General features: G+C 44.2%; 1 protein-coding gene across 1 annotated transcript; it reads left to right on the top strand.

Moving 5' to 3' along the window:
- The first annotated feature begins 12341 nt into the window (after window positions 1-12341).
- On the top strand, window positions 12342-26747 carry OSTN (osteocrin). The gene is made up of 5 exons (XM_063166420.1): window positions 12342-12387; window positions 19176-19274; window positions 21974-22191; window positions 25976-26072; window positions 26375-26747. The coding sequence occupies exons 2-4, from the start codon at window positions 19176-19178 to the stop codon at window positions 26058-26060; spliced, it is 402 nt and encodes a 133-aa protein (XP_063022490.1). The 5' UTR covers window positions 12342-12387; the 3' UTR covers window positions 26061-26072; window positions 26375-26747.

Here is a 26747-nt window from a genome sequence, read left to right as displayed (position 1 = left end):
CCCTCTGCAGGGCAGGATTCCAGCCAAGTTTATGGCCCGAAATCTCAGCTGTTGGCAGGTTTAGTTGATTTAAAGTCACTGTGAAAATCTCTGCAGCTCTGTACAGTGAATTGTTTCCCCTTTCAGGATATGTGCCCCATGGAAAGCTGCTTAAGCTGGTGGAATAAAGTAGTGTTTTCTCAGTTTTCAGCAGGTCTCAGAGGCTTCCAATCCTCCTGAGCCACATTTTCATTCCAGTTACACCAAAATAAATGCTACTGAGGACAGAGGAGCTACAACACAAAACAATACTGTGAGATACAAGAAACCATACACTTATTTTGGTACTTTATTCTTCACCCTGTGCTTGTGTGTCCCTCCCCGTGCCCAGCAGGATGTCCCCAGTGCTCCTGCCCCAAGCCTGCCCTGGCAGTGATTCCTGTTAGCCTGACAAGGGTTTGCTCTGCAGCCACCCCCAGGGGTACTCAGGGTACCCCAAAATGAGCACCCCAAAATGAGCTTTTAGGGTAATTTCAGTGGTTAAGCTTTCCTCCATTGCAAGTCAGCAGGAGCCAGCAAAGGGAGCAGTCTGGGGCAGTGACAGGGCTAAGCTGCAGTGCAGAAGGTTTTTGCCATGGGTGTTAAGGGCTGTGCTCCTGGCACACTGAGCCAGGGTGGCTGAACTGTCTGCACAGCATCTCCTGCATCTGTGTGTGTTATCTGCCTTTTTTTTTTTTTTTTTTTTTTTTTTTTTTTTTTTTTTTTTTTGAGCCATATACCTCCCTCATCTACAACATCTCCATTGATTTTCATGAATTTCTCAGGATTTTCATCCCCTCTAAAGAACATTTAGTTCATTGCTTACAATACTGACACTGCTTGCAGTACTGACACTGCCTCAGCCCTGCAACAACTGTGGAAGATGAGCCAAAGGCAAAGCTGGGGTAGGCAAGAATATTCTCCATTGGAAATGCTGGGGGCAGATTTTGCAATCCTCTTTGTGCAAGTTTGACCCAATCAGTGTGTAAGCTGGCCAGAAAAGGTATCTAAACAAAGCTGGTATGAAGTGGGTGTGCAAAATGAGTGGGACTTGCACTTCACTGGGGCCAAGGGGAGGCATTGAACAGCATGAAAGGAGAAATAGAACGCAGAGATGTGTGTGGGCATTTATCTGCATGAAGAACAAGGGAAAATAAAGTCCTGTACAGAATTATGCTATTGGTGGATCTAGCTGCTGGTATTTTGATGAATTATTGTTGCTATTACAGCGATCTGGAGCATGCAAAAGGGATGAAACTTGTCAATTAAAAAAAATAAACGCATTTAGGATAATTTTCTTAGTTGCCAGCCCTTTGGAGGGCAGTACCAGGGCAGCTCTTGCTGTTCCCCGAGGTGGGGAAGGGGCAGGTGACCTGCACCGTGTCTGCTGGGCACTCCTGCAGGGGCAGGGCTGGTTCCACTCCTCTCAGAAAGCTGCAGTGCCTGCCTGGGTGCCAATGCTCAGTGTGTGCATCGGTCCTGCCAGCCCTGGGATCCGCCTCTGCCACTCAGATGTGATGCTGATCCCTCTGCTGAGCTGAGGACTGGCTGTGTGGCAGGTAGGGAGCATCCCCTCTCTGCCTCCAGAGCAGGAGTGACCTTTGCTGCCCCCATGGAAGGGGATCTGTTAATGGCTCTGTGTGGAGAGGGATGATTTTTCCTGGCAGCACTCTTAGGTTTGCTTCCAGAATATGTACAGTTATCATTTATGTGCCTTTAAATTCTTTCCTTTACTCAGAAGAGGTCAGTGCATAGAAAGAGAATTTGGATTATTAGGCTGCTGGCACTGACCTGCATTTTCCACTGTGTGTACTTGGAATACAGTTTGGTGCCTCTCCTCATTTGTTTCCTTTTCCCCTTCCCCACTTTCTGCTCCCACCTTAATAAGATGTTGCATTTCTCTTTAAATGCTAAAAGTTTTAAAATTTTAAGTGATCCATTAAATCACTCCTTTAATTTCTCTGGGAATCTTTAAGATTGCACATTTGATCTCTTGAAATGTGAAGAGCCCAGTGAAATGATTGAGGCATATTAGTGCTTCAGTCCTCAGTGTGCTCAGAAGACACCAAATTTCTGTCCTGGCTACTGGAACAAGAGCTTTGAGAATGTGGGATCTAATCCTGTGAGGTGTCATAGCTGTCACTCTGAGCTGCCAGTCTGCAGGTGGGGAAGCTGCTGATGGGGCTCTGGGAAAGGGGAACTCCTGACTTTGTAGTTTTGAACCACTGTTAATGTCATGATCAAGGCCACCTTGGTCTATGTGATATTTCTGCCACTTAGAATCAGTGTTTTTCAGAAAGTAGTTTTACTTAGGTAGGAAAGTTATTTTTTGTTATGAAGAGAGTTGTGACTAGGGAGTCTCTGGGGTGCAATCCATCAGCATGTTCAGCTCAAAGCTGAAAAGCTGGGGTTTGAGCCCATACACAGATGGGTTTTCCCTTTCCTCTGCCCCTGTGATGAAGGTTGGAATTAGATCACCTTTGAGGCCCAGCTCAACCCAACCCATTCTATGATATTGGGCTGCAGGGTTTTGTCCACACAAGGCTGTCTGTTGTAAAGTGGGATCTGTGTTTCTGTGGCAGTTCCCAGTGCAGAGGAGAAAAGGAGCTGCCTCTGTAGCCCCAAGGTGATCTCAGGGCTTGGGACTGGGGATTCAGGGGATGTAATGCCATAGGAAATGGCCAGGGATGCCTGTGATGGGATGATAGTAAGTTGTGGTTCCTAGGAAGCAGTCCTACTTCAGAGCACACAATGGAAATAATTCTGCTTCTGCTGCTGTTTTGCTCTAAAAGAGATATTAATGTAAGAAATAGAGTAATTTAGAAAGAACTGTCTTCTCCCAGCTGGCTGTCGTGGCAGCAAAAGCCCCATAACTGAGACATTCCCCGAGCCAAGGTTATTTCTAAACCCCTTTTAGTTCATGGAAAACAATTTGCAAAATTTTGAGTGGTTTGGGAACAAGAAAAGTCATTTTACAAATCATTGTCTGCTGCAGGAAAAGCAATTGTCATGGACATAAAACCACAATATGGGTGTTTTTAGTGTATCAAGTCATGTGACAAATCAGAGAGCTACCAAAGAATAATTTCAACACTGTCAAACAGCTTCTGCTCTGCCTGCACGGTGATTATCCTCTCAGTTTGCACAGATCTTTGCCCTCCTGTGGTGCTTTAATAACATCACTGTTACCTGCTGACATTTGAATTCTCACAGCCCCTGCAGTCATCAGTCACTGCCAGCCCTGGGCTGGGGTTTCTCTCCCTAAGCCAGTGTGGGGCTCACAGCTCAGACAGCTCTTCCTGACACGGCTTCCCATGGCCCCAGAAAACAGCCTGCAGAGCCTCTGGGTGATGTGCCTGGCTGCCCAGAGGCTTCAGAGCCTGGGCAGGCAGCAGGAGGAGGGAGAGGCTTCATTTCATGAACCCTGGCTGCTCCTCAGGGTGGTGCTGCTCACTCTGAGTTATTTGTGTGGTGGGAGATGGTGGGATGTGGTGGGAATTCCCTTTGGTCCATGGAGCTTACAGACCAGGTGGAAAATAGAGATGGAAGAAGAGCAGGATTGAGGTGCCTCAGACAGTGACTGTGTGTGATAAATGCCTTGAACAAAAGGGGTCTGACTAGTTCTCCACTCAGTCTCTGCAGCCAGGCTTTGGCTTGTTTGTGCTGGTGTCAGTCGCAGTGCTGACTCAGTGTAATGGCAGCATTCTCTGCTGTCAAGGTGCTGAGTTGAGAGCAGTTATTCCACTGCTAACTCCCTGAATAGAAGCCAGTCCCATGTCTGGGCTGGGAAGAACCAGGGATGGCTGGGGCTGGCTGGTTTTTCTCCCTGTTGGTTGTTTATTTGGTCTCCTGAGAACTAAACTCATCTCTCCACGAATCAGGGAATCAGGCACTCCCTGCTCCTGGAGCATTGGAGCTCTCTGAGCATTTGGTATGGGCAGGGCTGACCCCAGTGGCATTGCTGTGTGCCCAGGAGTGTCTGTGTGCAGCCTGACGTGGCAGCACCCAGGGCAGGGGCTCTGCCCCATGGGATCAGCAGAGGTGAGTTACCTGTGGCAGTGTGCCAGATCTGTCACTACTTCAGTAGCAGCCTTAGTAGCCTGCCTCACTTTTTTTATTTTTTTTCTTTGTTGTTGTTTTGTTTAATATTCTCCTTATGTTATAATGTACTTTTATTATCTGTTATTTTATCGCTGATTTTGCAAAAAAGATCAGCCACCTCTATGTTTACCTTAAGCACATCTGATGTTCAAAGTTTCCATACTCTCCCAATACCATTTTTTTTTCTCAAAGACAACCAGGCTTTGCTGTGGCAGGGCTGGGCTGTGCAAGTGTAGATGCTTCAGGTCCCAGAAGGAGCCTCTTGTGATGGAACATCCCAGCTTGTGTTACATGATTTAGTTCAGTACCCAGCTCCAGATCCTCTCTGACTGGTCACTGCAGCTGTGTGCCTGGTAGCAATGTGCTTGATTTGGGCTGTGAGACAGGGATTGGGGTGCTTAGTCAGCATTATCTGTTCCATCTCACTCCTCTGGTTGGGTAGTTCCAAATGTATTTTGGATACCTAATAATTCCAAAATAAATGTCTAGAAGAACACCAGGAAACCCATCCTAAGCATATAAATGACTGTGTTAATGAGACTGAGCTCCTGTGGCTGAGATTGTAACTCGTTTTCAGATGCCATCACCATCTTTTTTTGGTGCTTTGTCTCTGTCCTCCCGTGACCACTGCTTGGAGAGCTGTGTATACACTCAAAGGAATTGCTTGAGGGGAGGGTTCAAATATCAAAGTGGAAAAAAAGCATTCAAACTTAAAAGCCGACCATAAAGCCCAGCACATCATTTTCAGGAGCAGAACATTATTGTTACTCTGCTGACAAACTTCTTTTGAGGGCAGCAGCATGGTCCAGCACCGTTTCAGAGCTGTCTCGAAGCCGCACGTAACCAAAATAAATATATGGTTACATAAGGAACTGTGTTATATTGCTGCTGCCTGCTTCCAAGTGTAATTGTAAAGTAAGCACAAATGCAGTGTGCCTGCCTTTGTGGAGGTACAGGGCAAGCCTCCTTCCACACACAATTCCGTGGATTCATGCCTGGGATTAATTAATGAGGCAAGCAAGTGCAGGGGAGGTGGGTTTGTCCCCTCTTCTCAGGTCCTTGTAAAAGATGTGGAGAAGACAAGGGACAGGTAGGGAGCGGCTCCAAGCAGGCTCCAGGGAGCAGCCACGTTGCAGGGAGGGCAGAGTGTGGCTTTGGGACCCTGCCCAGCCTGGTGTCAGTAACTGAGGCCCAGAGGATTCCACAGCTCACACGAATCTCTGGTGATTTATGTTAACATGGTTTACTGTGGCAGTGACTGACAAATGAACAGGCTGCGCAGAGAGGTTGTGGAGAGCACTGGCAAAAAGCTGCTTTTGTTGACCCTTCTCTAAGGAGGGATGTTGGACTAATTAATCTCCAGAGGTCTCTGTCAAACTTTACCATGCTGTGATTCTGTAACAGAACACAGCTCTCCTGAATCCCAGGGAAAGGTCTGAAATGTAATGTTTACTAGATCCTGGGCATCTGCTCTATTTTGATTAAATACTGCCAGCAGCAGTGTGTGACCAGGCTGCACATGCACAGGTGGTGTGTGCACGTGCATGGGTACCTGCAGAGTCCCTCCATATGCAGGGATTGCACAAACCAGCACATCCAGCCAGCCTGTCAGAAGAAAATGCAAAAGATTGCTGAATTCCAACTAGACAGAATTTCCAGCTGGAAAAAAAAAGAGGAAGGATGTGTCTGGGGAAACCTGGCCGTGTGCTATTCCTGCCTCCAGGATTTTATGTTAAATCTCTGTACAGAGCAGTTTCTCCTTAACACTCACCTACCTGATCAAAGAGGGCCTTTGCACAGAAGGAACAGTAGATTCATCACTTGATTATGTGGTAGGTTACTTACTATTCATGACTCTTTGTACTCTTCTCTTTAAAGTTCCCAAGCTATTCCAGACAAGGGAAGGTAATGTGAGTGTGTAGCTGTGCAGAAGGGCTTGCTGCTTTTCTCATACAGCACATCCAGCTCATGTGGGCACAGTCAATTCTCACAGCTGTGCCACTGGTTTAGTTCACGTGCATTGCTTGTGAAAAAAATAATCTGTAACAAAAGTTAAGTCTGGCAGTTACTTGTACTGCTTTTTATTGTGGCTGTGTGTTATGGTTCTCTGTGTCTCACTCTCTCTGCACGGCACAAAGGGAAAATGCTGCCAGCAGGGCGAGCTCGGAGCTGAGAGGGAAGGAATAAGGGAGGAGCCGGGAATCGGGGCTCAGTCCTTTGCACCCATAGGAGTACCTGGATGTATTCAAACCTGCCAGCACCTCCCTGCTGCTGCTCGCAGGGGCTGTGGGAGGCTCGGGGGCAGCTCAGCCCCGCTCGGCACGGCACGGCACGGCACGGCCGCCCCTAGAGGGCGGTGACCGACTGCGGAAAGCGGGATGGCTCTGGCACATCCCGGGCTGATCCAGCTGCCCAGGGAATGCAGCTCACCTGCAGAACGGTGCAGAGTCGGCTGTCTGTCCAGCTGGAGTGATAGAGGAGCTGAAGTGGACCAGTAATGTACCAGAATTTGGCTCAAGTGTTAGGATGAATTTACAAACTGTCGTGAGATGGTGAATTCTGAGAAATACCAGAGACCTTAACTTCTGTAATGAAGGTTTGCTATTTCCCTTGTTTGCTGGTTCTCTTGAAAGAACCAATCCATAAGCACATTTATATTAGAGCAAAGCAGGAAAAAAATCAAATCAGCCAGCACAAATTGCTCTGAACTCCTGGGTTGACGCTAACAGCATGCTCTGTTTGGATTCCAGCATAGCACAGTCCTGCACTGCAGTCCACCGTCCCAGAGGTGGACTTGCTAGGAATGAGGGGACAGAACCTTCCTTATTAATACCATTTGGTACAGGAGCTGTTTCCATGGAGAAACAACTTCCCAGCCTCACCTTTCACATGGCTTCCTTTACCTGCATGTCAGGTAGGAAGCAGGTGGTGGGATTTCCTGCAGCATCCTGTGATGCTGTGAATGGTCCACATGGCTCTGCCCAGCTTCCACACCTCTGCATCTGACTGAAGAATATCTACCCTTCCTCTTTTTCCCCTGTTGTCACCATTTTTCTGGTCAGCTGCTTTCTTTGCTTCTTCTGCACCTCTCGTCCTGGTGCCAATAAACAAAATTCCCCCACACTTCTCAGTTCTGCAAGAAAATGATGAAAAGTTGTTTGAAATAAAGTTTGAGGCCAGGACAGCTTCAGGGCAGACACATTTTTTCCTCTTTGAGCACATCTAAACCTGAGCTGCTGCTGCCCATTGAGGGCTGTGCTGCATGGCCACACTTGTAGCTGGCCCTGGAGCTGCAGTGTGTGCTGTGCAGGTGCACACTCTGCTGTCCTGTGCTTTGTGGCACCAGGGTTCGTGGGCCACAAAGAGCTTGTTTCAGTGGCAGGGGCCATCAGCACATATCTTTGACAAGGCAGGCAGTGTGAAAACATCACTTTTCCCTCCTAGCACAGAGAGATGAGGCTGGTTCCCAGTTTATGTTTAGCATTGACTCCGAGGAGCACAGTTAGAGGGGATGGAAACACAATCTACTAATTTTCATTTCTGTGTTGCCAGTTGAGTCAGGACCAGGCTGACACTGTCCCAGAGCTATTACTGCTTGTTTGGTACATTGAGACATGTGTGTGTTTTTGTTACCCCTTGTCCATTAGCTCATGGACCACTGTGTCCATAGCACAAAAGGTCCTGTTGCTTTTCTTGGCCATCTTCACTCCTCACGTCCACCTTGGGCTGGGAGCCAATGGCATGGGCACCAGAGATAAAACATCTTCTATTTCCAAACACAACCTTCTGCATCAGAGCCTGCCTTGCCTTTCAATAAGCTGTCCTTTTTGGGACTTTTGCTTTGTTTTCTGAGAGCTTTTCATGGATTCATCCATGTCCTGATCCAGCACCTATGGCAAACACATAATTCCAGCACAAAGGACTTAAAAAGGCACATATGTAGAAACTTCTGGTAAGAAGCCTAACATTCCTAAAGAATGTTACTGTCTTCAGTGCTATTTTCTACCTTCACTTTGTGGGCTTTGTTTCTCCAACTCTATCTAGCTGCAAGGATTCATCTTAAATGGAAGTGACACAGCAAAGCCTACTTTGATAGTTTGCAGATTTAAAAATAGCTGTCTTAACATAGGTTTTCCTTCCAAGGTAGAATGTACCTTCTATTGGAAAACATTCATGCACATTGTTAATGCAGGGTCTCTTTTCCATAGTCTGGCTTACAGTGAGTTATCTGCTCTCTGGCTCTCTGTATCAACATGCAAATAGGTGGGAATTAGCTTTGTTTCTGAAATTCTCTCTTTTGTATTGACTAAAAATCTGGGGTGGTTATTTTTAAATGTTTCCCATTCTCCAGACAAGATATGAATGTAAATGCAACAAAAGTAATCTTGGATGTTCTCCCTGTACCAATAATGTAGCTGTAAAAATGCTGTGTTTTTATTAATCTGCTGGAATGCTATTCCTTTTTTAGACTAGTGTCAGAATTGGGCCAATTTTTTCTGAAGAGTTTATTGTCTCAAGAAGTAAAAATAAATTGAAGTCACTGTAATTTGGAATATCTCAGTTTTTTATCTCAGAGCTATATGAATCAGTATCAGCTGACCACCTGGCTCATGAAAATCAGCTCTTTATTTTAAAGAATTTAGTTTTTAATTTGAAAAGAAAAAAAAGCACTTGGATTCTTTCTTAAAATTGTGGGGCAAACCTTGCACATCTGAAAAAATGCCCACTTCTGCTAACTTCAGTGTGGTGTTGTTTTTCTGTGTTAAACTGAGAACTGGACCGTTCCTGATGACACACTCAGTGCTTAGTGAAAATATGTATAATGTTGATAATCATAAGTAATCAGAATGCCTTGGGTCACAAGCCTTTACTCCATGCCAGATCAATCAAAAATTCCTGAGCACAGATCTTTTCTTTGGCCATGGCACCTGCTGGACCCTCCCTGTTCACACTGATTTATGGGGTTCACATTGATTTATGATGTTGTGTGAGGAACCAGTGGCTGCTGGAAAGGGTTGCACCCTCTGAAGGGGCTGGAAGGTGAAATTCCCATGGGACAGCTCAGTGACACAATGAGGAGGCTCCTGTGGCTCAGGTCCCAGGGATGTACCAGCACTGCTGCACGTTTTAGTGGGAGAAGGGAAGGACTGAAAGTGCAGGAATATCAAGCATTGCATTCCTGTGCCATTCCCACGCCTTTACAGACAAGGTCTGACAGCCCCAAATGTAGTTTCCACAGGCAAGGGTGATGAAGAGCAAGATTGCTCAACACTTACACAAGTGAGCCCCTGCTAACTCCTGCTCTCTGAATCAGAACTTGGCTACTTAAGGAAAACAGCCAGCTCCACTGATTTGCAAGCCAGTGTTGAAAGATTTATGGGAATTCTTGTGGGACTGTGAGGGGAGTAGGGAGGTAAGTTTGTCTTTCTCTTGGACGGTAACAAAAAGAGCTTCATGTCTTGTGTCCTTACCTCCTCCAATTTTCCATTTTTTTTTGTCTTCATAGTTGATATAAATCACATTATATTTGTTTATTCATTCATTGTTAAGACAATAAGGACTCCTTCCAAACTCTTGGTTGCCTGAACTTAATTATATTGTAAGTGTAATTAAACCACAGTGTTGCTGAGGATATGCGTTCCTTAGATGCTCTGCCAGCAGAGTAACCACCATTTACCTTTTTCATTTTCTGGGAAGCTTCCTTGGCAGTCTTCACCAGAAGGTGTCAAAAAAGTGTTAATAAATCACAGTCAATTTAAAGCAGGAAATTAGATGTTAACACTCTAACACACTATTCATTTTTATTAGTAGTATTTCTTCTTTTGTTTTGTTTGTTTTCTTCTTTGCTTGCTTGGTTGGTTGGTTTGTTGGGGTTTCTTTTTCCCCAGAGAGAAAACCCACATGTGTGCTGGTAGAATGTCTTATGCTAAGGTCAGAAGCAGCCCATAAAGATGACAACTTACCTGGATCTGAGTCTTTCACACTTCCTAGTTGGAGCTGATTATAATTGTGTGTATCAGAAACCATTTCTGAAATCTTTTACATTTTGTAGGAAGGACACGGTGATAAATTGTGAAATAGAAAATAACTTTTCTTAAAGGAAGACCCTCAACCTCAGAGGGTAGGGTAGGTCCAAAAGTGGCTGGAGCCTTGCAATAGCATCACTGATCCATGGAGAGGATAAAAGAAAATTTTGATGCCAGTTCTTAGACATCCTCTTGGAGCCAAAGGAGGTGACACTATGGGTGCACTTCTGCTGTTTTTTCTGAAGTCCTCCCCCTCTCCCTCACTCTTGTGAGGTGCTGAGTTGTAGATGGCTGAGTCTCAGCTGTTCTCCAGACTCTCCCCTGTGATGTGAAACACCAAAACACCTTCACTGCCAGCACTCAGCTCTCTGTCATCAGCTTGCTCCCAGTGTCACAGCCCAGCTCTCCTACCATCCACATCAACACCAAGCATGGTGGCAGAATGGAATCCTGCAGAAATTCTGCTTGAAGACCTTAAGACAGACCCTGTAGGAACTCCCAAGAGGAGCAAATGCCTGTGAGTGCCACCTTGTGTCCTTCCAACAGAAGAAAGAAGAAACTCAGTGCCCGGAGCTGCAGTAGCTGGTCAGTAGCACCTTGTGGTCATTTGTCACTGAGGTAAGGTAGCCCATAAACTGATCATACCTCATTGTTAGATTGTCATGATCTTTATTTATTTTTTTTTTCTGAGATCCTGCTTGCTTGTTTTAGACACATTGGTCACGGCTGCTGTGTCCTTGGACTTCCAGCAGCAAACCACCACCTAAATGCAGCAAAATGGGCCTCTGTCCAGTTCTCTTTGTGCAGCAGCATTTCCAGCTGTGTTTCAGCAGTCTGGTGGTGTTTGGCTCTGCTCTTTTGATTCTCTTGCTCCTGCAGTACCCTCCGAGCCCATTTGGGCTTCTGCAGCTGCCATCACTGCTCTCTTGGACCTGCAGTGGAGAAGAGCCTCAGCCTGCCTGACCCTGGTGTGGCTGCCCCTGTGGCCAGCTCATTCCTGTGTTTCTGCAGGATTTCTGCTGATCTGCTCTGGGAGATGCTGTAGAAACACAGAACACCTTGGGTTGGAAGGGACCTCAAATATCACCTAGTGCCACCCCCCTGCCCTGGGCAGGGACACCTTCCCCTAGACCAGGGTGCTCAGAGCCCCATCCAGCCCGGCCAGGAACATGTCCAGATACAGGGCAGGAGTCCTTGCCTTGCCCCAGTATGACCAAACTCTTGTTTGTCCCGGTTCACTTTGACCAAGACAAATGAAATCAGTGTTTGCTTCCTGGCTAGCAATTTTTTCCCACATACTGCAAATTTCCTTTCACTGTCCATGGCTTGTAGGAACAGCTTTTGGCAAGTCAGAGTAAAAACTAATTTCAGAGTGCTGTGCCTTTCTATTTAGGGAATAAAATTACTGTGAGTTAACCCTTAAGGAGCCTGCACTGGTTAGAATTTTAAACCCCAAAATGCTTCGCGAATCTATTAAAACCTGAGATTTTAAAAAACGGGCAAAAAGGAAGATAGGCTTATTCTAGGGAGGCAAACAGGGAAAGAAATAAGTCCTCTGGTACTGCCTAGGAAAGATAGGCATCTCCACAGCTTATGCTTTACAATTCAATAACTTAACAGTTCAATAACAGAAATGAAGTGTCTGAAAGACTTAAGTTCTTGTCACTTGCTTTACAAAGCACAATCCTTTTCTAATGCTTAACTTACAGTGGTGCTTGGTCTACTAAAAACATGGTAATTTCTTTCTGAAGCTAATACAGTCCTTCTGATGTCCCCAAGAAACAAAATTTTAAAAAAACCCTCAGTAATGAGTCAGGACATCATTGTTTCTGTACTGCAGTTTACAAAAGTGAGAGTTTAGAGGAATGGTGATGCTGCTGCTGAAAATTTTTCTACTCCCATTACTGTCTGAATCTTGAAATTAAATGAATAAAAGGGAAAAATAAAACCAGAACAAACTCCTATACCTTTAATTATAACCTAATCATTTTGATCACAGCAATAAATATAACAAACGTGAGGCAAGTTTGTGTGTGAGAGTGCAGGACAGAGAAAGGTTTAGGGCAAGGATCAGTGGAAAATCTTTAGAAATGATGTAAGAGAAAGCAAAGGCAGTGATTGGAGTTTGTAGCCTACACCAGACACTATAAAAACTCTGAAAGAAAGCTGAACATTAAGGATAAGTTAGGAGGAAAAACATAGCAGGACCATTAAGGTTGGAATTACTTGCATCCAATGCAAGGTAAGAAGAGTAAGGGCAGAATATGTTGGGGATGTTTTGTGTCTTCTGCTCTCTTTACAGAAGCATTCTTCCCTTCTGTGTTTTCCTCTTTTTGATGTTTTCTTCATTTTTTTTTTAATTAACAGACATGTAAAAGGTATAAAGATCTGATGGGAAAAGCACAAGTACTTATCCCAGTACTTTTTACTTTGGAATTAAGATAATAGGTGCCTATCACCTAGGATTTTTGGTAGTAAAACTGAGTTACAAATATGCAGTGGAAACTTATTTCCTTCAGTTAATCAGCCAATATTTAAACAGAATGTGTCAGTGCACTTTGCAACAGTGACAAATTACTTTTATGCTGTTTCAGTCCTTTGCAGTAAACTGCTGTCTTTTTATATTGTTATGGATTTTCCTTTTGTGTAAGTTATTGTCAAATGCATATTACTTCTTAAAATAAGCTGAAGAGCTGTGACAGAATAATTCTTTTGCATTGCTAAATATCTTATGTGGTAGACAAGTTTGCTACATCTAATATATTGGAAAACATGAGATAAATTATTTAGGAAAAGTCTTTAATTTATGGATCTGCAAAAGGGTTTTACTATATCCCATATTAGACAAATGTTGATCCAGATTCTGCTGCATTCCTGCAATAATAGAATAACTGCAAAAACATTCCTACACTAACAGAGTAATTATCATTATCCAGTGATCTGGCTAGTTCAGCTTTGTACCCCTGTAACTGAAGGCAGACTCTGATTCTGTGATAGTCATTGTAATTTCTCCATTCTGAGTTCAAAACTATTTCACTGGGGTTTTTTTTTTCCTCCCACACTGAAGTTGTACAAGTAAATACATGCAAATAACGTTTGGTTTAGATGTCCAGAGGCTAAAATAAAGTTCAGAATCCACTAATTTTTGAAGCACTAGCACGCAGTGCCCTTAGCTTTCCTTACTTGGTGTTTCAATTTGCAATGATTGTTCTCTCGTGGGGAGTGCAGAGCTGAAACCTGAGGAGCTGAGAGAACATTTTGTGCCTCTGCCCACTGCTTAACTCAGGAAACTTATTATTGCATTTATCTGTCTCTGCTCACCTGTATCTAAAATGCAGCTCAACCCATTTTTTCTGTAAAATACTTTGAGCATTATGAGGAATAACAGGCAAAACCCCCCAGCTCAAACCAAGCAAATCTATGGTGTAAATTATGGGAAAACTGCAAAATATATCTGACTGGACCAGGCGTTCTTCATTTTTTATAAATACCTGCCAATCTGATTTCAGGAGATTAGGGCTTTGTTTTCACTCTTGGAATGAATGACAAGTGCCTTTCTGGGCCTCTTGAATAGCCAATTAAAACACACAGCACTTGTACGAGCTTTGTTATTAGACCCTGACAAAGATTGCAAGTGCTTGCAGCTTTCCTTCTCTTCTTAGCTAACTCAGAGAGATGGGTTACTCTCCAATTTACATTTGCCATGCATCTCACCCAAGACCTTTCTTCTTCAAGTAATACCCTGGATCAGAATGTTAAAGTGTTTTTTGAGTAAATCAGTATCAGTGTGTGAATCTTGTTAAGAAATTCCAATGCCATTCTTGTCTCTGAAAAGCTTATCTTGAGAGATATTTTTATTATACTTTAAATGGTCTGCTTTTCTATTGAAAACCTATTTTGCTAATATACTCTTTATACCTGGTGTGAAGATCTTATCACTTCAATGCTGTTAGGAAAAAATTATTTTCTAATATAGAAAACCACAATCTATTTCATGATTTTTCTTGATGGAAAGATTTCTTATTTTTGCTTCAAATTCTGAAGATGGCACTCTAACAATGAAAAGTTTTTGGCTCTTGAGGAAAAGAAGAAAGAAAGCTGAATGTCAAACTGTTGGAAATGTTAAGAAAAGTTGGCATGTTTAGTCAGTATATATATAAACAGTGTAGGGTTGAGAGTTTGTTGGCAATGAAGAATAATCTAATAATGTTTTGTATTCCATTGTACATACCAGGAATACTGCAGCTTACTCAATTATCTTTTGAGGAAAGGTGCAAATAGGTTTTTCCCACTAAGAGATATTTTTTTACACTTCATAGCATCCCTCTTTTTTAATAGCCCTTTCTAGATGGGCTTCATCACTTCTGTTTGTCTGTTGCTTCATGGTCTCCTACTTTTATGGTATATATGTGAGTCTGGGATTTTTAAATTTTGAAATCTGTTGCTAAAAATGAATTTATTACACAGTGTAATAGTGTAAATGTGTAGCCAGCTTTGCAGGATGTCCAACCTGTGTCCTTGCTGCCCATTCTAAAGAAAATTGTCCTCACTTATTGTGTATGGCCATTTGGTTTCATGCCCTGTTTTCAAAGGAAGAGATGAGAACCATGACTGTGTTTTCACAAGTGTTTGCTCACCTCTGTCAGTTAATTTGTCCCTGAATCATGCTTGTGTCTGTCCAGCAAAGGTGCCCTGGCAGGGCTGTGTTCATTTATGCCCTTCCTGGACTCCTCATGGGAATTAGAGGGTCACCTTTCCATCCTTCCTTCACATGATGCCAGTGCTGCTCCCACAGATGTTGTGTCCTCTGTGGGCAGGGTCCAGGTGAGCCCTGCAGTGACTAAACTATGACTGAAACCATGGCATAAAATTCTTTTTTATGTGAGTACAAGTGGCAAGAACAGCTGTGTGCTCGAGCAACTTCTGAGCCAGAGCACAGCTGTCAAACAGGCAAAGGTGACTAACGTGGTGATATGAGAACATGTCAGGACTGAGCACCAGAAATCATGGTACAGGGAATGCTGTTACTGAAATGAAGGCTTTAGAAATCAATCAACAAATCTTGACTACCTTGAGAAACCTTGAAGGAACTTCATTTTCAGGAAGTGGAGCATGCTTGGCCTTGAAATTCTGTCTGACAAAAAGATTCTTGTGGAACACAAAAATGCCTAGTTATCTCAAAATAGCTAATCATAAGCCTCTTGCATAAGTCTATGAATTTCAAGTTCTCTCTGGTTCCACTAGATGAAACCTATCTGCCTCTATATACCTATATAGTCATGAGACTGAAAATAGAAGGAAAAATACATTGTAGAAGTTGTCAGTGTCTGTCCCACGTATAAAAAAAATATATGGCATTGTTTAAAAATCTATGCCTACTCCAGAAAACACATTATTAATAACATAAAGAGCCTGACACTGGCAGCTTACATTTCATTTTGTCACTAAAGCCCCATGTTTCAATGTGTGGCTGCAGCATCTTTTAGAAAGCAATATGTGAGAAATGCTCCATATCTCCTCTGTGGGATGACAACAAAAACACCACTCTAGCCTATTTTTAAGATCTGCTTTTTTTTCTGAGGGTGGGATTTGTTTTGATTTTTATCCTTTTTCCTTGACATTTACATAACTACAAGATTGCACCTGAGACACAGGATCCTTCAGCAGTTCTGAAATCACTAGCACTGGTGGTAGGGGCAGTATTTTTGGCTTTGTGGTGATATATATGATCAGAGGATACCTTTTACAACTTTTAAAAGTAAGGAAAATTTGTTCCAGCAGGAGCAGGCTTTTTTTACACAAGCCATTTTTAAGTTGTTCTTTTTGGTAAGATAATCATCCATCATCATTTTTTTGGCCAAGGTATATTCCATTTGGGCATGCAATGCAAGCATAGCAAGGCCACCGTGAGTACTCAATTTGATTAATCAAGTCAATTAAGATAGGTAGCAGGAGTTACCATTCTATTTTGTGGTGCTGGAGCAGTAACAAAATAGCTCGGTAACTGGTTTGCAGGCCTGATTTCCCCAGCTGGCCGGAATCTGCACAGTCCCAGAGACCTTCCTGGCCAGCAGGTGATGAAGTTCATCACTTCCCAGTGCTGTCCCAGTGTTACAGGAGGAGCACTGGAGGCCAAAGAGGCACTGCCAGGAGCTTCCCAATGCCTGTGAGACAGCCAAGCCTTGGCTGTCATTCTGGTGGTATCCAGGCAAAACCTCAAGGCTTGGCCACAAGGTGCTGATTGCAGGAGCAAGCTCCTGGTTTGCAGCGCCTTGGGCATGTCCCGTGCTGGAGTCGCAGGGCAGAGCACAGCCAGCAGGACACACTGCAGTGAGGGATTGCAGAGCCAGGCATGATGTCTTGCCTCGCTTCTCTTGCTAACAGGCCAGTAAGAAAAATAAGTCCCTTGTGATTTATGCTTGCAGAGTAATCTCCACAGTGATGTGAAATATCGCGGTTCAAATGGGTAAGAACAATGATGGCTGTTACCGCTTTTGACAGGCAATGGGTTTGGAGTTTGGTGATGAATTGCATTCTGTCTGAGGTTTGTTCAGCCCACTTATCTTCAGGATGTCATTTTGGGTTTTGTTTTTTTGCCTGTAAGAAAAAAATCTTTTAAGTCCTTTGGTTTGATGTTGGAGACTTAACAGTTTCTGTTCGGTAAAGCGTTTTGCTTTCTTGTGATATTTTCCTGGAATTTGGCTCTGCACTGGTTCCTAAGTAAAAGTTTTGTATGTTTATCCTGCTTTGATAAGGTAGAACACTGTTCTTTCTTTTATCTTTAATTTTATTTTAATTGGACTGCCAACAAAGATACCTAATTATAGGAGGAATTTTAGTTTTGACACATTTCAAGCTAAAGTATCACTAAGACACATAAATATGTCTCAATTTCAGACTTGCAATTACATTTAGAGAAGGGAAAACCATATTTTATGTCAGATAACACAAGACCCTGCGATATTACAGACATGGAATTATTATCCCTTGACCTAGCTCTGTGAAGCTGGCGGTGAAGAATTTTCTGGAAGGATACAATTTCAATACAATCAATTTCAAATTCAATTAAGGGTGCATCTTGAAAAGTTTGTCAGAGCTTTGCTTAGTCTCCTTCAGGAACAAATACTGTCCAGCCTCTCTTAAATCCTCTCTTGGAATGTGTCAAGGTGAAATATGGATGGGGTGAAGCAATAGCCAGTGCATGGCTGGGAAAACCCCTTTTTGGCCAGAGGGCTCTGCTTGGCCAATTGCAACAAGTTCAAGGAGAAATACCAGTAACTTCTTTTAATAACTGAGGTCCTACGACATGGCTAAAGGAGGTAAAACTAAGTCCCAGACTGGCAGAAGAAAGTGTGATTTTAATTGTATTAACATAATCCTTCCTGCATTATTATTTTGCAATTGCTTTTCTAAAGCCAGACCATTCCACTACAATAACCCTGCCTTCTTCTCCTGCCTTGGTCCCATTGCTGCATGAAAATCAGCACAACAGGGTCTTGCTGGACTCAAGTTTTGCTCCCTTTTCAGTCAGTGATACCACCTCTTTAGCTCCTTATTTCTTTGGGAAGTAGACCCAAGCTTTAAGTCCTTAAAATTTCCTCCGCTTCTAATTTCACTGGCGTCGAGTTCTGACCAGTTAATCAAATGTCTTTAGTGTTGCAGGTGCCTCACTGTTTATTTTCATTAGTGTACCAGCTGCTATTTTTAGCTCTTTAGTCTTTGGCTTGAATGAATACCAGCACAGATCTTAAACCATAATAAACATATGTTTTTAACCTTGCCCTTTATTTTTACATCTCTGTATCCAAATAATCAGGATGTGGTTATCTGTGAAGGTAGTAGAGTGCTACTTCAAATTTCAATGCACACCCACATACAAAAATATACATTGTGGAGGGTTCCAGCTTTAAAAACACCCAGGCAGACCTCTGTGTTTATGTCAAGCAATGGGGCTGAGAGACAGTGGCACCAGGTGGCTTAGTGCTTTGACTTTGTCCTTTGATTCCAGTGAACTGTCTGCCTCACCCCTGCAGAGTAACCAGCAGCTTTCTTCCTAACTGCCCATCCCCTATGGACAATAATAATAATAATTTATTGTGTGTATATATATATTCATATACTCTTTGTGTTTCTGCTCTGCCAAGTGGAGACTCAGCAAAGAACTGCAGAATCAGACTTGAATTATAAATTGAAGTATGAATATTGAAGTCTGAATTATACTCTGGGGCAGGACCTGGAGACAGGGAAAACAGCAAATTAGCAGATGCCTTTGGCAAAAGGCCCCAGCCCAGCTCTTCCTGACATCACCTGAAAAACTCCTGCCTGGGGAATTGAAGGCACATCAGGTTTTAAGATCTGGATCCAAACAAGGACTTAAACAATGTAGGCTAAACCTGTGTCCAGAGGTAATCAAGCACCTTCCCCATCCCGAGCCTCCCAAAACAACCTGTGTTATTTAAAGGCTTGGTGGGCATCTGCAGTTCTGCAGCTGTGACACATGGCCAGAGTGCCACCAGTCTCAGCAGCCCATCCCTCTGCAAGCTCATTGTGAATAATTTTATTGCAGGATGCCACTGGAGGTTGTGGCTCCCACTAAATCATGTTGGGGACTAGCAAAACTCAGCCTTGCCTTCAAAATACAGCTGGAGGGGTACATGACTTCTGTCACAGGGGCAGCCTGGGCTACAAAGCCAAAGGCTCCCTGCTTACAAGACAGCATGCAGTTCATCTGGTTTTAAGGCAAATTTGCATTCCTGACTGCTGTTGCTGCAAGGATTGCACCTCTGTGCAGCAAGGAATCAAAAGATTGGCAGGGCTGTGTAGGAAGGAGCAGAGGAGGGAGCTGATGCTGCATGCAAGGGTGAGGAGCATTCAGCTGGCATTATCTTCATGCAATGACTCTGACAGATAAAACTTATTAACAGCCATGGGGAGAGTCTCCCTTTGTTTTTTACTTCTCTAAGACCTCTGGAGAAAGACTCCTCAGGGGATGCAGCTGTGCAGTAATTTACAGATTGTTCTCCTTTGCAGATGCTGCAGTTCCAGCTGGTGGCGGCGCATTTGGCCCTGGTGATTGCCCTGCTGTGGTGGAACTCCAGCTCGGTGCTCCTTGCACAGGCAGCTCCAGAGGTAGGTGAAGGTTCCTGAAGGTTCCTGCTCTTCCTTGGGCATTCTTAGCCACAGAAGAGGAGGGCACTGGAGTACCCAAACACTGTTGGAAGGTGTAGGATCAGAATTGACCCTGTAAGGGCCAAGGAGGAGCCTCAAGAAGAGAGAGAAGCAAATTGCAAGGTTCTAGGGGAACAGACTGAATGAGGCCTCACCCAAACTCTCACAGACTGTCCCAAACACTTGGGGATTTCCTGTGTGTTAAAACATTGTCCAGTGGATGGAGAACTTCCTGAAGAGGGGAAGGAGGTGATGGAAGGGGGGAAAGCAAACTTCTCTAAGACTGGAAGGAAAGTTTAATTATTCTTCTTACAATAATAGCATGAGAAAGCTGAAGCTTTCAGAAGCCATAAAGAGATCCCTGGGAGAAGATCACCTGCACAAAAATTACAAATTAAAGGAGATGGAGTAGACCAGGAGGGGGAGGGAGCAAAGTTCACTTGCCTAACCTTGCAAAGGAAAGCAGCAGATGAAATGGATGGGTTGTCTCACATTTCACCCAGGATGATATGTAGGGGTTGCACCTGAAAATACTTCTACTGCATTCCCTATTTTTATGTCATCTTGACATAAGGCAGATTTGGCAGAAAAGGTATTTATGTAATGGTTTCATGCCATAAAAAAAAAAAAAAAGTCAAGTATCTAAAAGTTAACTGAAAGTTGCACTGTTTGCCTCTAGGGTTTTTACATAGGTTTTAAGATCAACTTAAACATCAGATGGCTACTGAAGAATACTGATGGATCCCTCTGCCTTGCTCTCTGTTTTCACACAAGCGTGACCTGATTCTACAAAACACACCTGGTATCCTGCCTCCATCAGTGATAGATTTTTGTGAGAAGAATATAAGAACAGAAAATCTTTGCAGACTTGTAGATCTAGAGACCTTCACTGGACCAGAGCATGTTTATCTGATGATGGGCCAGAATCTGTCTTTGAACCAGTCTAAAATTTCAGTATCCACAACAATCTATGCCAGTGCTTTCTCTTCATCTGTTTGCTGTGTTTAAAAAGTAACTCTTTATATTTATTTTAAATCCACCATCTGGTGACTTCACTGGGTGTACTGGGAAGCTCTTTCTCTTGAGGAAAAAAATTACTAGTTTTTATTCATTTCATTGCTGTTCTCAAGTTTGCAAACCTTCCACTATACCACCTACACCCACTCTCATCTCTGCTTATCTGTGAAATTGTACTTTTTTCAGTGGTTTACCAGAAGGAAACTGTTTTCTACTTCTGATTATCATTTTAGCTGTCACTTTACTTCTTACAATTCCATTACATCTTTTGAATACAAAGTAAGTGGAGTTGCAAGGTGTTCAAGAGTAAAGGCTCTTTGCCCTTCTAGTTTCAACTGTTATTGTAGGTATTTATCCCCATTAACCAGAAAGAAGTGTTCAGTCCTTTTTGAAGGCATCATTTGGTTGCAAACCTCTATGAAAATTTTATAACCCTAAAAGAGAGCAGAAAGGACTGTTCTTGTACTTGAGGCTTACAAAAAGCAGTCAGGGGACAATGTGAGATCCTTTATAAAGGTTTCACACCATTGGTGTGATCACTGTGCTCCTGTGCTCCTCCTCACATGAAGGTCACAGTTTTGTGCACTCCATCCCTGCCTGCCCCCCATGAGCTGTGGGGAACATCCCCCCCACAACTGCAGATGACAAGGATATGGCATCATCCATGTGCTGCCCTCCTTCACACTGTTCTAAACCCACCATGCAGGAACAACAACAATAGCAGTGTGCTTCTAAAGAGAATAAAACCTGTTTGATGCTGTAAGCTGTACTATTTCTAATTCTGTGACGATCAAGTGAACAAGAAGGTGCATTTCATTCCAAGAGACAAAGATCCGAGCTTGCTTTTGTAGACTGTCTGCTGCCCTGTATTTTTCTGCCACATGCAAAGCAACAATTTAACCTTGATTAGTTTCATTTCTTTCTCAATAGACCCCCGTATTTTCAGCTATTCTTGTAGCAAAGTTTGGATTTGAAGTGGTGTTAAGCCTAATGTTGGAATTAAGGTTCAAACTGCTGTGTCAATTCAAGAGCATTTTCTTTCCTTTCCTTCTCCCCATGTAGTGTTACTGCATCATTTCTTTGAATGCCAGGGCTGAGAAAGTTTTTTTGGGGGGCATTTTTTGCATAACAATTAATTAATTAATTTGTCAGATATGGATGGAAACTTCTGTAGAAGTTTTCATTACTACTTATTAGCATTCACTTAAAAAACAAAAATCAGTTTATTGAAAACTATCAGAATGGATATTGGAGTCGGGCAATGGTGATTGCATTTTTCAGAAGGATTAAATTACTCAGCTCATGCTATAAATGATACTAATCACAGTGCTGAGATAAGAATAGTGGGATGGCCTGCAGAAATTGGCTTTGTGAAGTAACACATTTTGATATTTCTTGCAATAATAATGAGAGCAAGTTCAGTTCTATTAAAAAAGAATTCCAGACTCTGACAGCAAAATCCTGTCTGGGGAAACAGGCCACATTTCAGAGAAGGAAATTTGTTTTAAATCATTGTCCCAATTTCAGTGGGTGTCCTGGTAGTTCTGTATTTACAGGACTGCTCCTATGACACTGGTTGAATTCTTTTATTTCCTGGGACTTGAGCAGCCAGCAAACTGAAATTTTCCTGCTTTCTTCTGCAGCCTCTGGAGCCTCCTGCTGCTCTGGGTGTGGGAGACCCTCCCATTGCCAGTGAAGAGAAATCAGCCACCAACCTGGCAGCCAAACTGTTCCTGCTTGATGACTTGGTGTCTCTGGAGAACGAGGTGACTGAGACCAAGAAGAAAAGAAGCTTCCCAGGATTTGGCTGCCCCATTGACAGAATTTCTTCATCCTCTGTGGACGCTAAAGGCAAACAGAGGTAAGCTCTTAAATGCTCCTGCCAGTGATAAAGTTGGAGGTAGGCTGTTGCGGGGTGCTCTGGACACTGATGGGTTAGCTTTAAAGTGTAGTTTAAAACTACATTTCTGACCATGAGCTTTGCTAAAGCAAGAAATGTGCCTGAGGTTCACGAGCAGAGGGGCAGGGCTGGGTGCTCCTGAGACTGGGATGGAAAGGAGGTGTGCTGGAGTGGATGTTTTGAACAGAAAGATGAAGGACACATCATGAAAATGGGCAGGCAGACAGCAGAATGAGCTTCAAGACCTCCTTTAGCTTTGGATAAGTCAGGGTTTAAACAATGCAGCAATGTGTGTTTGAAGATAAACTTGTTTATAACAGGGCTAAACAAAGAAGGATGCTCAATGTGGCTGGAGAGAGACAGAGTTTGGGGCACAGCTTTAGGGGCTGCTCCCTGTGTCTGACAGAGCCTGCCTGTCTTGTTCTGCTCTTCTGGTAACTGTCTTCTCTTGGATGGAATCCCTAATGCCACAAAGTATTTAATAACATGCTTAAAGCTTAATCTGGAAATGGAAAGTATTCATGAGAGCCAGTCAATATTACAAGTATTTTTTCAAACAAAGTTTTGCAATATTTTCTTGTTGTTTTTCCATTTATCCACCCAGTCTGCCACTAGGACTGTTTGGCTGCAGCCAAAAGCGATAAAATACAAAATTCTTAAAACCTTAAGTAGAATTATTCTGTTCTGTCTGCCTCTTCAAGATATCAAAATCAGCTCACTCTTCATTTGCTTTTTAGCATGTTTTCCCTTTCCAGGCAAAGAAAAAAAAAGAGGCAATTTTTGAAGCTGTAATTTTTTTGCAAAGGTACATGGTGTTCCCATTTTTTTTTTTTTTGATGGAAATCTTTCATTCTATATGCAGTACAAGGGAAAAATTAAACAAAGAAACAAATAAAAAAATTCCTCAAAACAACAGCAAAAGCAAAATACTGACCACCCTGTAACAGGGGCTCAGCCAGCAGATCACAGCTCATTCCTGTACCCGCTGAGCTGGTAAACTTTAGAGACCAGGAAATTAATTTGTGAGATCTGATAAATAGATTGAGCCCCCCGAGTCAATGCAGTGCCTGGCACAAAGCAGAAAATTTTGGAAAAAAGCAGATCAAATGTTAGTCCATTCGCAGCTTGTCCTGACACCCACCGATGTCAGAGAGCCCAGATCCTGGTCTGGCATCAACATCGCTTTGTAGCGCTTTGAAAAGCACGGGGAAAGCGTGCAGGAGGCAGGAGAGAGAGAAAGAACCTGCGGGAATCCTAGACAAGGCTGTTTTAAGTAGAAAAAGCCCCTTTGTCCCTGGTGCGCCCCGGCACGGGGACGGAGCGGAGCGCGGCGGGGCTGCGGTGGCGCGGGGCGGCCGCAAGAGGGGACGATGGGCTGCGCTGGGACTGCTCCATCCCTGCTCTGAGCACAGCGTGGCACTGCCACAGCTCCTCATCCCTGCTCTGAGCGCAGCGCGGCACTGCCACAGCTCCTCATCCCGGCTGTGAGCGCTGCTACAGCTCCTCATCCCTGCTCTGAGCGCAGCGCGGCACTGCCACAGCTCCTCATCCCGGCTGTGAGCGCTGCTACAGCTCCTCATCCCTGCTCTGAGCGCAGCGCGGCACTGCCACAGCTCCTCATCCCGGCTGTGAGCGCTGCCACAGCTCCTCATCCCTGCTCTGAGCACAGCGTGGCACTGCCACAGCTCCTCATCCCGGCTGTGAGCGCTGCTACAGCTCCTCAAGCCTGCTCTGAGCACAGCGTGGCACTGCTACAGCTCCTCATCCCGGCTGTGAGCACTGGTACAGCTCCTCATGCCTGCTGTGGGCGCTGCTACAGCTCCTCATCCCTGCTCTGAACACAGCATGGCACTGCTAAAGCTGCTTATCCTGATCTGAGCACTGGTACAGCTCCTCATCCCTGCTCTGAGCACTGGTACAGCTCCTCATCCCTGCTCTGGGCACTGGTACAGCTCCTCATCCCTGCTCTGAGCACTGGTACAGCTCCTCATCCCTGCTGTGAACACTGGGACAGCTCCTCATCCCTGCTCTGAACACTGCTACAGCTCCTCATCCCTGCTGTGAACATGGGTACAGCTCCTCATCCCTGCTCTGAGCGCTGCTACAGCTCCTCATCCCTGCTGTGAACACTGGGACAGCTCCTCATCCCTGCTCTGAACACAGCATGGCACTGCTACAGCTCCTCATCCCTGCTCTGAACTCAGCATGGCACTGGCACAGCTCACAGGCAGAAGCACCACCCCGCCCCACCCCACCTTTGCCATCCCCTTCCATTCTGGGGAGTTCTCTCCCCTTTTCTCCAGGCAGGCTCGGGATGGCTCTGACAGCCCAAGGGTCCCGCCTGTGCCTCCCACCCGCGGGGAAAGCAGCTCTTCCCTCGAGGTGCCAGGCTGAGCATCCTGCCTTGCCTTCCCTTTGCCTTCCCTGGGGCTCGGGCAGCGGTGCTGGATGCCTGAGGAAGGGACAGGCCGAACAAAAGCTCCCCTTCCTTTGGGATGTTCTCTAGCACTGATGTGGTGCTTCCCTCACAGGGGATGCAGCACCAATTCCCAATCCCTGGGCTGATGTGGAAAGCAGCTGGGACAGAGCCAGCAGGGCTGTGGGTGCTGGAATGGTGCATTGGATGCTGGAATGGTGCATTGGATGCTGGAATGGTGCATTGGATGCAGCCCTGCCCCAGAGGGGTGAGGAAGGAGCCTGCTCAGTGAGCCCCAGGGCTGCTCAGCTCTGGGTGGGTGTGCACAGCCCCAGAGCCCCAGGGTGAGGCAGCCCAGCAGTGCTGGCACCAAGTTAGCCTCCAGTGCACCACAGCATTCTCTCCTGCTTGTTACTTTGCAGTTGCCAACTTACAGAATAAAATTTATTTTTATGTTCCTCAACAAGGACCGATAAAGAATTAATCTCCCAGGGCTTCTCTTGGACTTGCATTTCACTGACAAGTATTTCTGAGGGCAGAAGTTGAGGTCGTTCTCAGCTGCAGGAATTCTTGCCATTTCCACAGCTAATTAAAATAATACTTTTGCTGGTGGAAAAAATGCTCCAAAAATGCTGGATTGAGATGGGAAAACTTATTATTTTATATAAAAAGAACTACAAAAAATATAGCTTTGTAGAAATTCTTTCACACATTCCTCATGCCTCAATTCATCAAATTGTCAGGAAATTTACTATATACAGGAAAAAAAATCAACACCTAAATCTTCCCATTTTCAATCAAAGGACTGCTCCTATAGAATTTTGATGAACACTATATTGCCAAAGAACCTATTGAAAAACCCCGTTAGACCATCTCTGACTTTTCCCCTCTTACTGTGCAATACTTTCCACCTCCTTGCCAATCTTGGCCCCAGCTGGCCCTGGAGCTTTCAGAGACCCAGGTGATGGGTCACCTGCAGTGTGCGCTACTGTGCAGGGAACAATTCCCCTGTATAAATGCACTGTGTCACCTTTCTTTTAGGAACAGCAGTTAACCTGTGAAGTTAGTTTGCTGCCAAATAAAAACAGGGGTAGTGGATCAAGCTCAGCCAGACTGTAAAGCAGCTGCAACTGCAGCCTTTTGTAAGACAAATGCAGCATCTTATTTTTAAACCCTCACATCTTTGGCTGCTCCTGCCCACTGTTCTGTCTGAACAATAAGGTGTTAGTGGGATGAATGCAGGAATCAAACATGTAGTAACACCTTGATTATTCATAGATGTATTTTCCCATTTGTTTCCCTCCCTCTCTGCTTGTTTTCCTCATGCAGGAAAGTGCTGGAGCTGCCTAAGAGAAGGTTTGGAGTTCCTCTGGACCGGATTGGAGTGAGCCAGCTCGGTGACACCAGGGGTTAGCAGCTCCTGCAGGTGAGCCAGAGCATCCCAGCTGTGGGCAGACTGGAGAACCCAGATGTTCTCTGCTGCTGAAGGAACTCAGTCATGGCAGCAGGCTTGGGGAATGATGGCTTCTTATAACATGGAATGCCCTAATTTCCCACTGAGTACCTCTCTACAGACAAACAAACAAGTATTCCTAACATTTTGATCTCCTCCACTCCACCTTACAGTGTGTTTGCCCAAGCCTTGCACTTCTGACATTGGAAAATGTAATGTTTACTGCCTTTTTTTTTTTTTTTTTTTTTTTTTTTTTTTTTTTTTTTTGCCTGCAGATGCTCCTATTCTGAATGAGTGATGCTGTATTGGAAACATTACAGAGTTTTGGAAGATGCCTCACAGCACGTCTTTTCTTTGCCTAATGATACAGCACTCAAGGAATTGACCTCCTGCAAAATCTGTTTCAAGTTGCATTTTACAAACGTTGCATTTACAAATAATAACATGTTCAGTTCAGCTCATCAGGTCAGAATGCTCACAGCTGTGCACTGTGTCACTGGTAGGAGGGAACAGAGAATATGTATATATTTTTATTGCATGGCATTTATCTGTTAAACTTGCAGAATTTTATTATCCCAGGCAGGACTGAGTTTTTTGGATTGAAAATAAAACTTGCAGAGATGCCAACAGCAGTCCATGAAAAGCAAA

Source organism: Melospiza melodia, chromosome 12 (assembly GCF_035770615.1).
Source record: "Melospiza melodia melodia isolate bMelMel2 chromosome 12, bMelMel2.pri, whole genome shotgun sequence".
Classification (NCBI taxonomy): Eukaryota; Metazoa; Chordata; class Aves; order Passeriformes; family Passerellidae; genus Melospiza; species Melospiza melodia.
This window is presented reverse-complemented; position numbering and strand designations above follow the sequence as displayed.